Source organism: Geotrypetes seraphini, chromosome 7 (genome assembly GCF_902459505.1).
Source record: "Geotrypetes seraphini chromosome 7, aGeoSer1.1, whole genome shotgun sequence".
In the NCBI taxonomy this organism is placed as follows: Eukaryota; Metazoa; Chordata; class Amphibia; order Gymnophiona; family Dermophiidae; genus Geotrypetes; species Geotrypetes seraphini.
Window position 1 is genome coordinate 15,796,257 of NC_047090.1, and position 17,977 is coordinate 15,814,233.

Here is a 17,977-nt window from a genome sequence, read left to right on the forward strand (position 1 = left end):
GGGCTGGAGAGGGCTTCAATGGCTGAGAGTGTGTAGATGGGCTGGAGTGAGATTTGATGGAGATTTTGGCAGTTGGAAGCCAAGCACAGTACCGGGTAGAGCTTTGGATTCTTGCCCAGAAATAGCTAAGAAGAAAAAATTTAAAAAATTAAATTGAATCAGGTTGGGCAGACTGGATGGACCATTCGGGTCTTTTTCTGCCATCATCTACTATGTTACTATGTGCAGAGAAGCAGGCACAGCAGGAAAGCGTGGTGTGGTGATGCTGGTGCCACTGTCCTGGGTGCCTCCTTCCCTTGGTTTCGCCGCTGTTTGGGGATTCTACAGGTGGCACTCCAGGTTTCAGTTGATATAAATCCTCATGCCCAAAATCAGGCATGGATCCTGGCACTGCCACTGTTCCTTGAATGGTGCCCAACTCGAAGCACTGTTTATAGACGAGCGCTGGCACTCAATTTTTCAGCACCCAGATAATTATTGTTTGGGACCAATCAATGGTTACTGGAGTAGATAAATTACTATGGGCCTAATTTACACCCCCTTTTACAAAACCGCAATAGCGTTTTTTGAGCGCAGGCCGACGTGCTGAATGATCTGCGCTGCTCCCGACGCTCATAGGAACTTCATTTTCTCACATGGGGTTGATTCCATAAGGATCCAAATAGTTGCATATATTTATTAATTCATTCAATTTTTAAGCCCGTTCTCCCAAAGGAGCTCAGAACAGGTTACAAATTAGGTACACAATCATTTTCTCGATCTGTCCCTGGGGCAGTTTTATTTGGTTCTGTAGCCCAGTGTTCTTCAAACTTTTGCCACCTACGGACCGTCGGAAATAAAATAATTATTTTGTGGATCGACACCGGTCCATGGTTCGGCAGTTGAAGAACTCGGGGCTAAGTCGTGGGCCAGACCCCGCCCATCTCCACCCAATCTCCGCCCCCATAATAGTACTAATTGTAACACCATTTTTTCCATTCATTTTTCATATATACACACACACACACACAATATAATCGTATTAACAACACATAATGGTTAACCACCAAATTAAACTACACAAAGCACACTGTGTGCTTCTCAACATTCATTCCTACCAGAACACAGATAACCCCATGCAAATACGGAACCAAAAACTAAAATATATACAAACAAACCCTAAGATGCAAGACTCTGCATGCAGTACAACCCCAGAGGAAAAGAAATAAACGCATTTCTTCCTGAACAGACAAATCAATCACTAAATTAAAAAATAAAATCATTCCCCCTATCGTTGTTGTCTCCCTCCCTCCATGCTGTGCCTTGCCTTCAGGCCTGCCCCCTGGTGTTATCTTCAGGCCAGCTCCCTCTTCTTGCTGCAGTGCACAAAGCCGTGGGCAGCGGCTCCTTGCGCGTCCCACGCCTCATCTGGAAGCCTTCCCTCTGACGTTGCGACGTCAGAATGAAGGCTTCCAGTTCAGGTGCAGGACACACGTAGAAGCCTCTGCCCACGGCTTTGTGCACTGCAGCGCTGAGGAAGAGGGAGCTGGCCCGAAGACAACGCCGCATCGATCGCACCGTGGACCGGCGGCTGAAGAGAACTGTCCGGCAGGAAATTTCTGCTGACAGGCGGTTGAAGAACACTGCTTTAGCCCATCCTCCCAGAAAGTCTAGAACTGGGAACAGCAAAATATTCACAATAAATCTGATAATATACTCAAACTGAAAAAATACATAAAGTAAAAAATATACATGCCACCCATTGAACTAGCGTAAGTGCTCACATCTACTTAGGTGTGCAAATGGAGGCCCACGATAGTGTTCTATAATGTCAGCTGTGCATACAGCTGCCGTTATGAAATTCTGGTGCCTATAGTTAATCGATCTTTTAAGAATTTACCCCTATATGTCCATGAACACTTTTGTCTGTCAGTTCCCTAAACAAAACAGGATTACGACGTCTTGTGGTAAAACCAGTACTGGATCAGCTTGCCATGAGAACATGGAGTCGGTTGGTAACCTTAAGTGGAACTCCAAGCTTTTCTCTTTCAAAACCAGGAGCGGGGCAAATATATAATAATAATAATAATAAAAGCTTATATACCGCAATACCGTGAAGTTCTATGCAGTTTACAAAGATTAAGCAAAGGTACAAATTGATTGGCTTTAAGAGGGGAGGAAGAAAGGGGGTTAATAGGACAGGAAATCCATTGTTGAGGAGAGAGTGATCAATAGAACAAGTTAATCGCTATAGAGGGGAGAGAGAAGAGAGGATCAATTGTCTAGATACTTCCCACTTTGCCTCAGAGCTCTTCACTTGACATCACCTTTGACCCTACATCATAACACTTCATGGAGGGTGGGGGAATGAAGCAGGTCAGACTTATGAATGTGGGGTGGTTTGGGGGGTTTTGTGTTGTTTTTTTTTCATTGATACTTTCATAGATAAATTTGGAACAGTTTCTGAATTGCTGACAGTTTCCCCCTCCTCATGTTTTATTCCTGTGTTTAGAACAGAGGGTCCTACAAGCACTTCCTATATTAAGTTCCTGGATGGCTAGATACTACTTACTCCATATTAGAAAAAAATTTCCTCCAGGCCCTAGTGCTTGTATTAGATGTATTACACTTGGATAGATCCACAAAGTACACCAAGTGGAGCCAGTCCTTGGACCCAGAAGTTTAGAATACTTTATTTCAAATTGTGAAAAATAAGCAAACCCTGGAACCTAACACGGGTCGTGTTTCGGCAATATAAGCCTTCCTCAGGGGTCCAATTGAGGATCGTAAATCCAATCAAAACGTACTAAATAAAATGACACAACATTAGTAAAAATATGAAACATCACATGAGGACATTTGTAATGCAGCTTAAAATTTAAATGACCATTTTATGATAATAAGCAGATATATGTAAATTAATGCTATTCTTGTTAAATACTCGATATACCCCATATGTGTCGATTTATTTCCAAGATACCCTATCTTCATGCATTGTCTTTTTATTATCATTTTTCTGATGTAATATTATTATGAATGTTATGTATGATGAATGATTTTATAATGCTTTCACATTAAGACTGTCTTTATATTTTAAATTTTATTTCCATCTATTTTTAACTTTGATAAGTTGTTTGTATTTCATCCTCGATTTGATGTCTCATATTTTTACTAATGTTGTGTCATTTTATTTTGTACATTTTGATTGGATTTACGATCCTCAATAGGACCCCTGAGGAAGGCTTATATTGCCGAAACACGGCCTGTGTTGAGTCTAGGTTCCAGTGTTTGTTTATTTTTCACAATTTGAAATAAAGTATTCTGTATTCTAAACTCCTGGGTCCAAGAACTGGCTCCACTTGGTGGACTTTGTGGATGTTCCTGCTTCTTTTGTGGAAGCCTGGTCTTTTGCTTCTGACTTTGGGATCGCTTCTTTGCAGCGCGCCCTTTCAGCGGCTTTGTGGATTGTGCCTATTAGTTTGATTGATCCATCCAAATTTTTCGACTTGTATAAGTTAAAAAGAGAACCCCCCACCCCACCCCACCCCCCATCGATTAGGCTTCACCCTGTGCTCATTTTTCCAAATAATAATTCATATTAAATTCTTTGACTGTGCAGAGCTGGCTGTTTGCCTCAGAATATCCCCCTGGAGATTCTTCGATACCTGTCTGCGGAGAAGGATTTTCTGCCTTGGCATGCTGCCAGCCGAGTTCTTTATCCTCTAGATAAACTCCTGGACCGTGCAGAAGACTACAGCATCTTCAGTGTAAAGAGTATATTCTTCTCTTTTGTTGTCAAGAGATAAACCAGTTCTTAGTTAGACATCTGACCTGAGGGACCTTTATTTTCTGTATAATCATTTCTCCACCCCCCTTTTCCTGTATTCAATGCAGTAATTAAGCTCTGCTTATTTTTTCTTTCAACACTTGAGCTGACAGTAATTTGTTGTTTAACAAAGACACCTATTTTTTGTTTCTGCAAGCGGAAGCAATTTTTTTTTTTTCTGTCTGAAAATAGGACTGCAAAGAAATCCAGTGTTTGAATGGGTGGAGCGATTCACTTAAAAGCTCTCGCAGCCCTAGCCATCGGTTTCCCTAGAGCCAGATGGAATGCTCCCGCTTGAGGGAGGGGGGAACGGAAATTAGCATTGGCTATGAGAGGCCACAGGATGGAGTAGGACTCACAAAACTGAGCCACGTTTGCTGTTTTCGTGTAAAAAGGCCCAGTGAAATTCAGCACATTTTTCTCAGTCACCTGGGGAAAAAAAAAATTTTTTTTTTTAAAAAAAATCATAAGTAATGAGTTCCAAAGCAATAGAAATAGCTGAAAATAATCCATAGCAAGGGCAGTTCCGGACACCAGCTTTCCTTTATAGAAACCAGTGTAATAATTTAGTTACCTGCCAATAAATTAAGGGCGAGTGCTTATGCCAGTCATAGACGTGGTATGATTGCATGAGCCCAAATTCCAGAGACTTTTGTCTAATTTACGATCTTCTAGCCATTATGTGAGACCCGCCTGTGCTCTCTGCCCAAGCTTTGCCTGTGTGTACACTTACCTGTGAAATATATAAGATATGTGCGTATTTACGGTACACCGTCCAAAGCGCACCAGACTTTGGTGCACCGACAATCCTGCGGCGACATATGCGCACAGGACATATGCGTGCCACTGCTTCCGCCGCTTTTAAGGCTTTCAGTTAGCGCTGTGAGGGTATGTGTGTGTGTGTGGAGATTTCTCCCCCACTACATTTACTAGTTCTCGCGCTCCCGTGGGGGGGGGGGGGGGGAGAGAAAACTCCTGTTTTCCTTTCCATTCTCAGTGTAGTTGGGGGGTTCCCCCCCACACCTCCCCAACGGGAGCACAAGGACTTGTAAATGTAGTGGGGGGTTCCCCCCTCACAGTGCTATTGGAAAGGCTTGAAAGCGGCGGCGTGCATTTGTCCTGCATTCAAATATCACTGCGGGATTGTCAGCGCGCCAATGTCTGGCGTGCTTTTGACGGGTCACCGTATTTACAGCTTGGGATAAGTTTTGTCATTTATGCACACATCAGTGGTATAGCCAGATGACCAATTTTGGAAGAGCTTGAGCCCAAAGTGGGTGGACATGAAGTTTTCTCTCCATCCTTGCCCTCCCTTTGCTCTCCCCCTTCTTCCTGCCCTTAGCTGGTAGGCATCTCCAAGACCAAGCAGCTGAAGACCTCCTGGCATCATTGCTGATCAGGGACACTTCTCCTAAATGCTGAGCTTGGTAGACATTCTGACCACCAGAGGAGGAGGTCTTCAACTGCTGGGGTTCGAGGATCTCTGCCAACCACAGTAAAGGTTGCCAACCACAGTAAAGGTTGCTGGAAGGGTCTGTGTCCTAAGTGTTTGGGTCCCTACTCACCCTTCGATACACTACTGGCACTTTATATGCTAATATTCTAAGCATTTAAGCATTCAATCAATGAGTAAAAATTGGTGTTTTATAGAATTACCCCTCTTATAAGACATGACAACATTTTGAAAACCTGGCGATTCATGGTAGCTAAACTCAATTTATATATACAAATAGGATACAGCGAAAAAATCAGAAAGGGCCTCAATGAACAGGGGATTGTCTTTATTGACCCGACACGAGCCGTGTTTCGGCATACAACGCCTGCCTCGGGGGTCGGTCAATAAGCAAAATACAATTACCGAACTTCGGAGATCAGAATCAGTCCTAAGCTGCAAATGAGTTATAGTAACAACCATAAGCAGCATATATATAGTTCAAACTAAACATTACCTGCTAAAAAGATACAGTCCACATATTTGGATCAAGCTGCTTATGGTTACTACAACGGACTACAAAGGAACGGGAGATACTATCTTAAGGTAGAAAGACAAAAAAAGACAGTGAAGGTGACCTTGGCTTCTCAGTTTCTTTATTGTGTATATTGACTCAGCACAACTATGTTTTCGCCACAAGGGCCTGCCGTAGGAGCCTGGATAATAACTGTATAAGATAATATCAAATGATATCACCTATAATTGGTGCCTTATCAATAAAGTTCTTGATAATGAAAAAGCATACGCCCACGGTCGTGTCGAGTGAGTCATTATATACAATAAAGGAACTGAGCACCCAAGGTCACCTTCACTGCCTGTTTTGTGTTACCACAACTGAAACACGGCTCATGTCGAGTCAATGAAGACAAGTTTCAAGTTTTATTAAAAATTTGATTCATTCGCGTATCGCAATTTTACGAAGCGAATTACAAAAACTAAAAACAAATATCAATGATTAAAAATCAAAAGGACATATTTACAGGGTGCGACATTAAACAGACCAACTGGTACAGAAGGAAAAAGGGAGGTAGAAATACAATCTTTCTAGGAAAGGGAACATATAAGGTAAACACAAATTGTTAAAGGTCTGGATAAGATCAGGGAGAATCTAGTGAAGGAATATTTCTAATTGGCATATTATAAGCCGAAGGCGTCCTTGCTCTTAAATCTTATCTATCTAAGGGGTCCTTTTATTAAGGCGAGCTAATTGATTTAGCGCATGGTAATGGTTAGCGAGTGCTAAATGCTAAGGTGCCCATTATAATCAGTTAGCATGCGCTAAATCGGTTAACGCGTCTTCGTAAAAGGACGCCTAAGTTTTGTTCCCCGCGCACGTATAAGTCCCTGTTCGTTGAGGCCCATTGTGCTTGTTTCACTGCATTGGGTTTGGTGTGCTCTGTCCCTCTCCGTGTGCTGGTGTTTAAAAACAGGAACATTTCTTTTGGTTTGTACTAGAGGTCTGTACGGGAACGGGGATCGCGGGAATCCCGCGGGTACCGCGGGGGTCCTGCAGGAATTCCCCCCTAACCCACGGGACTCCCACGGGGATCCCCCTCTGACCCACGGGACTCCCACGGGGACTCCCCCTCTAGCCAACGGGACTCCCACGGGATGGAAGGCTTTGGAAGCAGGGTTCGTCCATATAATATAATGGACACGTCAGCCTTAGTAAAAGAGGGGGTTTATAAGTTAATTACCTGAACAGAAAACAAAAAAAGGGTTCCACTAAAGAGATTCCACAAGGAAAACAGCAGCGCAAACACAAAAGAAACTGTGGAATTGATGATCCTGTCAGAAGTAATTGCTGCTTTTTATGGGGACAGGCGGGGATGGAGGGAATTCCTTGCGGGGACGGGTGGGGATGGAGAGGATCCTGACAGGGACGGAGAGGATCCTGACAGGGTCGGTGAGGATCCTGGCGGGGAGGGGTGGGGACGGAAAGGATCCTGGCGGAGACGGGTGGGGACGGAGAGGATCCTGGCGGGGATGGGTGGGATTTCTGTCCCCGCGCAACTCTCTAGTTTGGACAGTAGAACATTCCAGATTAAGAAATGCTGGTACTTTAGATCTTCACCTTATAACGAAGCAGGCGCGTCATGATCAATTTCCACCCAGGAAAACAGCTTTTTCTCCTGTAGCTGCAGAAAGATCACTAGGTGGATGTTTTTGTCGCAGATGTAAGGCACTGTTTCTAACGCATATGTCATTAGCGGTGAAATGCTTCTAATTTTGAACTTCCGGTGGGCTGTCTCTTTACACTATTGCACTTATGAAGGGGTTTTGGTTTTTTTCTCGTTCTCGAGCTCTTGTCTTTGTAATGCAATGCTGCTAGCGATCGTCGTTTCTAATGACGTCCACAGCCGTGTCCTCAGTGTGGAATCCTTAAGTCGGGGATGCACTTTAGCATAGTCACAAATAAAACATCATTTTAATATCATTTTTTTTAGGAAGGAAAAAAACTTCAGAACCCAGCCATAAAGGATCAAAAAAATATGCCATTTGGTTCAAAGGGCAATCACTTCATCAGCATTTAAAAAAAAAAAAAAAAAATTTCCAGCAAATTTTAATACAATTTGCCCCCTCTTTTACGAAGGTACGCTATGCTTTTTAGCACGCGATAATTAGCGCACACTAATCACACGCTCAACGCTAATGCGTGCATGTTATCCTATGGAGGTGCATGCTAGCGGTTAGCGCACGCGTTGATTTCACACCTAAGTAAAAGAGCGCCTTAGTGTGCCCAAGAAACTAAAGCAGGATGCGGCAAAATGCGAAAATCAAGAATGCACAGTAACACAGTAAATGGCGGCAGAAAAAGACCCCCATTCAGTCTGCCTAAAAGGTGGCCAGAGCCATGCCACTCTGTCAGGCCCCAGTCACCTATATTCAAGTCACCACTGTGCCAACCATATGCTACTACAGTGCCGTACATGTTGACAGTTATAGGCAGTCCCTTCTTGGAAGAGCTTGCAATCTAACTTGGACAGACAGACACGACATATAGGGTTGAGTGTGCAAAACCCAAAGTGAGAGGAGTTAGGGTTTTTAACTGGGCCTTGAACACAGCCAGAGACGGAGCCCGCCGTAGCAATTCGGGCAGCTTGTTCCAAGCATACGGCGCAGCAAGGCAGACGGGACAGAGTCTGGAGTTGGCAGCTGAAGAGAAAGGCACAGATAGGAGAGACTTACCATATAGGCAGCCAAACACAATGGGGATAATATGTGATTACAACCAAGACTTCAAGTATTGCTGACAGCATTCAACTTACCAGTCAAGATGTCTTCCCCTCCTCCCTAAGCAGCAAAGCACCCCCCCTTGCAGTAAGTGACAATAAAATGACCTAACACACTGGAGATGACAAAACTTCACCCGTCTCACGCCACTTGTAGGACACAGACCGTGGATGTCTGTCTAGCATCGGTCTCAGTTCTCACCACTCCTGCCCAAGATAACACCTCAACAGCCATGTTGTATTTCAGTTCTCTTTCTACTTAGGTAGGGTTACCAGACGTCTGGATTTCCTCGGGCACATCCTCCTTTTGAGGACATGTCTGGGGGTCCGGATGGCTTTTCAAAACCCAGCACTTTGTCCGGGTTTTGAAAAGCTTCTATCAAATCGCTGTCGGGCAGGAGTGCATCCGTCCTGCCCGATGAGAACAGGCCGCGAGCGGGGCTAGGGTGGGATTGGGGACAGAACTGGGGCGTGACGGGGCAGGGATGGGTGGAAATGGGAGAGCCTGGAAGTGGGTTTAGGGTCCTGGATTTTGCAAACGGAAAATCTGGCAACCCTATAACTTAGGTATCCCCTATGTCTATCTCATGCGTTTTTTAAATTCATTAACTGATTATGACTGTACTGCTTCTCTCGGAGGTGCCTCCTCCCCGCCCCCCCTCCTGCCACGTGCGCGCCCCCTTCCCCCGAACCTGTTTAGCTCCTCCGGCATGAGCAGCACCTCTAACTTGCTACTGGCGCCAGTGTCGGTCCTCCCGCTGATGTCACGAGACCCGGAAGTGACATCAGAGGGGGGGAGCACCGAGGCAGGTTGGAGCTGCTGCTCGTGCTGGCAAGAGCTAGAGGTACGGTGGTGGGGAATTGAAGGCTCGCGTAAACCCGACATGGGAGGAACGGGTGCGGAGAGGAGGAAAGGCCCCCCCCACCACCATCACTACACCACTGGTTCAGGGTCGACACAGACTCAACAGCATTTAATAACAATTGACACCTCGTTGCACATTCTTTTCTGTAGACTACGGTTGGTGGAGTTCTCTCTGCCTTATACTCTTCTCTTTGGTCCCCTCATGTCCTCCACCCCTTTGTATTATCTTGCAAAAATTAACACCACTAGAAAATACTGTATATTAGCATTTTCATTTCTCACAACAACATTTATAGTGGGTTGATGGCTCGTGTAAATGTTAGTACGTAGACGAGATATTTACGCATGCAACTTACAGGTGTTCTGTAAACTGTCCCTGTAAATGACACTCCCGTCTATGGCCTACCCAAGTTCCAGCCTAGTCTACGTTCCTTCAACAATTTCAAGCTGTACAAATTGAGCGTTTAATTATAGAAGAGCGGTGAGTCGTTCAGCTCTCACTGATGCGCTTAAGCGTCTTGCAAACTTCGTGAAACCGCAGCACACTAAACACGGTGGTCATGGCTCGAGGGCATCAGGAAGAGTGTGGATGTTGACGTGATGACATCACTTGCGTGCGTGATGTCATCATTTTGACGTGTGCGTGAAGGCCCTCCAGACATAGCACTGAACCACCAGTAAGGGGTGCTGGAAGGGGTGGGGGGGCGCTGGCTGACTGCCTACAGGACGTGCCTCTCGTTGCAAGAGGCACATCCTGTAGGCGGTCAGCCGGTGCTGGCGCCTCTCCTCCTCCCCGGCATCTCATGGCACACCTGGAATCTCGGGCGGCACACAGTTTGCGATACACTGGTGTACATTGATGCACAGGGCTGGTGTGTTCTATAAATTTGCAATGTACAGTCGGCATATAGTTTTACGTGACCTGTCCTGGAATGAGGGGGACGATGAATGAAAACAACATTCCAAGGTTATTGCAGATTCTGAAACCGATCAACAGATGCCGGAAATAGAAAATGACACGGGGGACAAAGTTTTCCTGTCCCCATGGGAACTCATTTTCCCAACCCGACAAGTTCTTTTCCTGTCCCTGCCCCATCCCTGCAAGTTCTGTCCTCATCTGCACAAGCCTCAAACACTTTCAAATCCTAAGTAGCAACATTCCAGAGCTCAGATTGTGATGTCATAATGCCTCATTCCACCAATGCCTAAGCTCCGTCCTCATCCGCACAAGCCTCAAATACTTTCAAATCCTAAGTAGCAACATTCCAGAGCTCAGATTGTGATGTCATAATGCCTCACCCCACCAATGCCTAAGCTCCGTCCTCATCTGCACAAGCCTCAAACACTTTGAAATCCTAAGTATCAACATTCCAGAGCTCAGATTGTGATGTCATAATGCCTCATTCCACCAATGCCTAAGCTCTGTCCTCATCCGCACAAGCCTCAAACCCTTTAAAATCCTAAGTAGCAACATTCTAGAGCTCAGATTGTGATGTCATAATGCCTCATTCCACCAATGCCTAAGCTTCGTCCTCATCTGCACAAGCCTCAAACACTTTGAAATCATTAGTAGCAACATTCCAGAGCTCAAATTGTGATGTCATAATGCCTCATTCCACCAATGCCTAAGCTCCGTCCTCATCTGCACAAGCCTCAAACACTTTCAAATCATAAGTAACAACATTTTAGAGCTCAGATTGTGATGTCATAATGCCTCATTCCACCAATGCCTAAGCTCCGTCCTTATCTGCATAAGCATGAAACACTTTAAAATCATAAGGGTTTGGGGCTTGTGCGGTTAAGACAGAGCTGGCAGGAATGGAGCAGGGACAGGAACAGCGACAAAACTTGTGGGGACGGGGCGGGAAAATTGAGTTCCTGCAGGGACGGGGACAAATTTGTCCCCGTATCATTCCCTAGCCGGAAACTTTCCCTTTGACTGACTTCTTCTTAAAGCATTTCATTGTCTTCATACAGTACAATGAGATCACCTTCCTGTCACCCCTCTAAAGGAACCTTGTTAAATAAAATATGACATCGCTTTCATTGAAGTCCACGATTTGTGCAGTTAGGTATCTAAGCCGCCAAAATGACATTGGCATCAGCTGGAAAGTCCTGCCCCGAACCGGCTTCTAGTGACCTGAAAGATGAGATTCTTCTGGTTCACTGTGTTTTGCTTTCATCAGGGCTTTACTGCCTCTCTCGCAATGCAGCCTTCTGGAGTGAGAGGAAGGAAATTAACACGTTAGTTGGCGCAGCTCTTATATCCTGTTATGACTTGTTTATGCCTCGTAGCTTGCTCTGTCTGACTAATATTAAGCGGTCAAGCTTGAGTACTTCCAGAGTACACAGACACTGTGGGCAGGGAAATTCAAAAAGATTTGTGTGTTTCAGCATAAATTATCAGGGCTTATATGCATAAGAAGATGGATGAGAAGTTCATGAGTGAATGGAGGAAAGTCTGTGGAAAAAAGATGGGAAATTACCATAAGAAAAAAAAAAAGAAGCAAAACTGAAGGTTAGGAGTAGAGAATGACACGGGGACAAATTTTTCCCGTCCCCGCAGAAAATCATTTTCCCGTCCCGTCCCCGCGAGTTCTTTTCCTGTCCCTGCCCCATTCCTGCAAGCTCCTTCCTCATCTGTACATGCCTCAAACACTTTAAAATCCTAAGCAGCAACATTCTAGAGCTCAGATTGTGATGTCATAATGCCTCATTCCACCAATGCCTAAGCTCCGTCCTCATCTGCGCAAGCCTCAAACCCTTGAAAATCCTAAGCAGCAACATTCTAGAGCTCAGATTGTGATGTCATAATGCCTCATTCCACCAATGCCTAAGCTCCGTCCTCATCTGCGCAAGCCTCAAACCCTTGAAAATCCTAAGCAGCAACATTCTAGAGCTCAGATTGTGATGTAATAATGCCTCATTCCACCAATGCCTAAGCCCCATCCAAATCCACACAAGCCTCAAACCCTTGAAAATCCTAAGTAGCAACATTCTAGAGCTCAGATTGTGATGTCATAATGCCTCATTCCACCAATGCCTAAGCTCCGTCCTCATCCGCACAAGCCTCAAACGCTTTAAATAAATGATTGAGGCTTGTGCATAGATAACCTTGATAGGCGGTATATAAAAACTTAGTAAACTTGAAACTTGATGGCAGAGCTTACAGGAATGGGGCAGCAACAGGATAAGAACTCGCTGGGACGGGAAAATGTGTTCCCGCGGGGACAGGGAAAAATTTGTCCCCGTGTCATTCTCTACTTGTGACTCTGAGAAAGTCACTTAACCCTCCAGGTACCACAGCTAGATTTTGGGGGCAGAGACAACGACAGCGAGAAAACTCATGGGGACGGGAAAATTGAGCTCCTGCGGGGACTGGGGACCAAATTGTCACCGTGTCATTCTCTTGTCACAAGGAGCAGGATGGGATCAAACTCGCAACATCAGGGTGCTGAGGCAGCATCTCTAACCACTAGGCCACGCCTCCCTGTTTATGTTAGTTTCAAGTTTCAAGTTTATTAGGTTTTAATATACCGACCATCAAATAAATATCTGGCCGGTTTACATTACAATAAAAAATAGATAAGAAAAAGGAGTTAATATAATAAATATTTAAAAGTACATATAGTGTATATTAAAACAAAAACAAGACAAACTTGATAGTGAGGGAAGAGGTTATTGGGAGGGTAAAGTTACATTGTTGAGAGAAAAGGGAGAAGGAGGGAATGGGAAAAAACATTTGGGTGGGGAAAGAGTCTTTTTTTTTTTTTTTTTTTTTAGAAATAATATTTGAAGGTTAAATAATTGAAAATAAGAGGAAAAGTAGAGACTAAACTGAGGTGAATGCATCGCGAAATAGAAAAGTCTTTAGGCCTATCTTAAATTTATCCAGTTGTTGTTCGTCGCGAAGAGGTTGTGGTAAAGAGTTCCACAGCGTTGGAGCAGAAACAGAGAAATTTATTTTCCGTGTGTAGTAAAAATGTTTAATAGAAGGAATCAAAAGGAGATTTTGATTTGTAGATCTCAAAGTACGAGAAGAACATTGGGGAATGAGGAGTTTATGTAGAAATGAAGGCAGATGGGAGGTTTTTATTTTAAAAGTTAAGAGAATAATTTTATATGTGATTCGGTGGGCCACAGGAAGCCAGTGGGCATCTTTCAGAACTGGAGTGACGTGATCATATTTTCCCAGTTTATAAATGAGTTTTATAGCAGTATTTTGAATCAATTGAAGACGTCGGATTTCTTTTTGGGGAAGACCGTTAAGAAGGGAATTACAATAGTCTAAGTGAGAAATGATCAGAGAGTGAACCAGAATTTTAATAGAGTCGATCTGCAGGATAGAAGTTAATGAATGAATGATACGAAGTTTATAGAAACATGTTTTTATTATAGAACTGATGTGATCATGAAAAGATAGATCTTTATCAATAATGACCCCTAAAAGTTTTATTTATGTTAGCTGGACAGCAGCTGAATTTCACTGCTCCCAGAAATTTCTGGCTGCTGCTTTTTCTCCTGTGCGTATAGCTTGTACGTGCTTAGTTTCAGTTGCTTTGGAACTAATATTTACATCTTTCTTGCTGCATACTCTACGTGCTGTTTCATCGCAGATTAAAAAAAAAAATCTATATTGTCCAATGACAACCGGGTTCTCAGTCTAAGAGAATAAGTCAGATATATGGTTAGGAACATTCCCTCTGCTGATGTAGAAAATTGATGTCTTGTGCAGTAAAAGATGCTATATATTAAATATTAATAACTTCACATATTGCTGGTGATATCTCCTGAACCTATCACCCGGTTCCACTATGCAAGGTAATAGGAAGAGATTTGTCATTAGCTCCCATTGTAGGGCTCGGCAGAATTTCTTTGGCAAAGCTGTTGATATCTGCATTCCACGTGCAGCACCTTGAACCGCCTGAAAAAAAGTGACATCATTTGACAGAGCTGGAGCTGCTTTAGAAAATCAGGACCTGAACAGGGCTTCGTCAGTTTCGAATTCTAGCCCATAGCTCTGTTAGCAACTTCGTCGAATGTCAGTGACTCTGTGACTCTTTAAGCCATCAGCTACCTTAAGGTTCTCATGCCGTGAAATTAAGAGCAGTCCTAGCAGTGGCGGAGCCAGGGTGAGCGGCGCCCCTGCCGCGCAGGCGCGCTCCTTCCCCGATTTGTGCTTCAATTCAAAAACAAATATCACACTCTCATTCTATTATATATTCTTTCACTGCTTGATTCTTATTTTTCTGTAGATTCTTCCCTGAAACTTCCAATTAATCCATCATTCATTGATCATTTTGATCTTTTTAATATATGATTCTAATGTGACCTCAGCGGCTACACTTGGATTTCATGGTTCATGTAAAACCCAAGCTATACCGTAGCCACCCTTCTCATCGGTCACTCTTTTATCTTATCATATCTTGCACTCAGATTCTTCGATTGATTTAAATAATTTATGGTGTAAAAACCTTAAATAACTTATCTCAAAGTTGACACACTGAATGGGGCTCCGACGTGAATTCAGCGTTTCACAGAGAAGCTGTTTCAAGGTGCATCCCCATTTGCAGACTATACACCCTTATCTCCGTGCAGGCACAAGCCGCCACCAGCTGACTGCCCATGTCGGTTTCGGCGCTCTGTGATGTCACTTCCTAGACACGGGTCCCAGAAGTGATGTCAGAGACAGCGCCGCAGCCAACGCAGGCAGCGAGTTGATGGCCTGCTCGCGCCGCAGTTCAAAAAGGGACTAGTTCAGAGGTTATCCCTCCCTTCCTTTTAAAACGATTTTTCTCTGTTTTCGGCCCGAACATTAAAGACCTGGTCAATTCCAGTCTATCATCAGGATCTCTGCCTAAGATTTGGAAACAATCGATTATCTATCCAATCATTAAGGATCAAAATATTAGCATTCAGGACTTGTCTAATTACTGTCCCATAGCAAACATACCATTCATGGCTAAACTTACTGAAAAAATAGTTTTCCATCAAATCTCCGACTTCGTTGAGAAAACTAATGTACTTCATCCTAATCAAACTGGTTTCCGTCACTGTCATTGTACAGAACTTTCTTTGCTAGGACTTACTACTAAAATACTATACCATCTTGATCATCATCAATCAGTACTGCATATTTCCCTAGATCTTTCCTCGGCCTTCGATACTATAGATCACAGTCTGCTATTAATGCGACTTCACGAAATCGGTTTGTCTGAGCAGGTCATGGACTGGTTTGTTTCCTACTTCACTGATAGATCATCTAAGGTCGTTTTTAATGGCACATCGTCTGAACCTTTCTCCACTAAACATGGAATACCACAGGGATCCATTCTGTCACCATTGCTCTTCAACATTTTCCTGTCGCCCCCTTCTGACAGTGGGTCAATCTATTGGTTTTACCACATTTGCTTACGCGGACGATGTGCAATTAATCCATCCCATTGATCTCAACAATACGGAAGAGGTAGCATCCATTAACCATAATTAGGAAAAATCAAATCATGGTTAGACTCAAATAAACTGTCTCTTAATATCAACAAATCAAACTCATGATTTTTCCTTTTAAAGAAGGATCAACGCTCCAGGCTCCCCTGAAGCTCGAATCGCTCCCCATCAAAATTGTCCCTACTTTAAAACTATTAGGAGTTACTTTTGACAGTAAATTTTCTTATCATTTTCACATTAGCACGGTCGTTCAGAAATGCTTCTATCGACTCAGGATGATACGTTCCCTTGCAAAGTTACTTGATCCAGCCTCCTTGAACACATTGATCCACTCCCTATAGTCTCCTGTATAGACTACTGTAACGCCCTGTATAAAGGCATTACAAAAAAGGAAATTAGACGGCTTCAGATCGTACAAAACACAACTATTAAGATCATTTGTGGCGCAAAGAAATACGATCACGTCTCACCCCTTCTGACTAGTGCACATTGGTTACCAGTTGAACATAGAATCGGTTATAAAATCCTACTTCTAACATTTACAACAAAATTAAACAACCAACCAGAGTTCATCAACAGACTTTTAATTCCCTATAATACTTTAAAATCTCTTCGTTCAACGTCTCAGAATCTTCTCGTTATACCTTCTCTAAAATTGATTAATACGTTGCGCTCCAATAATTTTGCCGTCACTGCCCCTACTCTCTGGAATTCGCTGCCTAACTATTTGCGCAGTGAATCCGATATAAAAAAAATTTAAAGCAAAACTAAAAACATTCTTGTTCCAGGACACTTTTGGATAACAACTGTCCTCTTAAGGACAAAAAAATTAAATCAAATTATTATTTTTTTACCCTAACCTATTGAATTTTCCCTTTGTGTTGCAGTTTTCTTTAACGACTGTAGTTCTTTCCCACTTTCCCATTGTTTGAAGTTGGTCCCTACGTCTTATCTGTGCTTTATTATGACACTTGGATTTTATCCAGTATCCCCAGTTTTAATATGTTTTTATTTAATTTTATTGTACACCGCTTAGAAACCTGATTAAGCGGTTTAAAATTTTTTTAATAAACTTGAAACCTGAAGGGGCGCGTGTGCAGCAGGGGGAGGAGGAGGGGTGCCGGCACCCCGAGCGAGATGGCGCCCAGGGAAAATCTAGGGGGGGGTCTGGATTTTCCAAACAGAAAATCTAGTAACCCTACACCTGGTGCATGCATGAAAGCACCTTGAGGTACATTCGCTGTGGGATTGGACGCCAGTGCAAGTTCTTCAGGACTGGGGTGATATGTTCGAACCTTGGAGTACCAGTTATCAGTCTGGCTGCAGAAATCATCAACTGCTGCAGAGTTAGACAGCATTGCACTTGCCATGTATGCGATAAAAAAGGAGAACAAAGGTTCTTTAGCACTCTCCAGACCAGTAGAGGTTAACTTTACGAATGGGTATATATCTAATCATGACCAGCAGGTGGAGACTGAAAACAAAACTTTGGGACAGTATATACTATCCTCCCTTCTCTATTTCCCTCAGTCTTCTTTCAGTCTCCAGCAGGTGTTGAGTGATCTGTACCCATCTCTCTTGGTAGGGCTGTTGGAATTTGTTTAGGGGTTTATTGTCCCTGTTTTTGGCCGGACGGAGCTTGGTCGGGCCCTGTTTGGGGGTTCGTCTGACCTCGGGGGTGTCAAACCCGGCGGGTCACGAGCGGGGTCCCTCCCCCCACTTCCTCCACCTCCCCACATTTTTTTAGAGGAGCCTCAGCAGTAAGCCTTGCCCCCTAAGTCAAGCAAGGCATATTGCTTCGAGAGCCTGTGGAGTCTGTTCTGTAAAAAAAAAAAAAAAAAAATAAAAATAAAAAATCCTGAGGTAGTGCTGGTCTGGAGGGTTGTTTCCCTTTAAGAAAACTGTATTTTACTGTATTTTTTCATGTAACCAGCACTTTTTTATAGCTAGGTCGCGTCTGGAGCAATTGTGCCCTTCTCCGGGGGAGTAGGCCACAATTTTAGTCCAGCCGCGAGGCACTCGCGGCCGGCCTGAACTCGGCGGTTTGGGTCGGTGAGGTGGTGGAGCTCCGTCGGCAGCGGCTGCAGGCGCCCAGAGCTCCCCGCCGATGGTGCCTCGCGAGTCGGCTTGGAGCA

General features: G+C 43.9%; 1 protein-coding gene across 1 annotated transcript in view; it reads left to right on the top strand.

Annotated features, from left to right (window-relative positions):
- Window positions 1–17,977, top strand: part of TRHDE (thyrotropin releasing hormone degrading enzyme) — a 404,597-nt gene that overhangs the window by 333,028 nt on the left and 53,592 nt on the right. Inside the window, exon 13 of the mRNA XM_033951769.1 lies at window positions 3,599–3,746. Within this exon, the coding sequence (XP_033807660.1) occupies window positions 3,599–3,746 (148 nt within the window). The remainder of the gene's footprint in view (window positions 1–3,598; window positions 3,747–17,977) is intronic.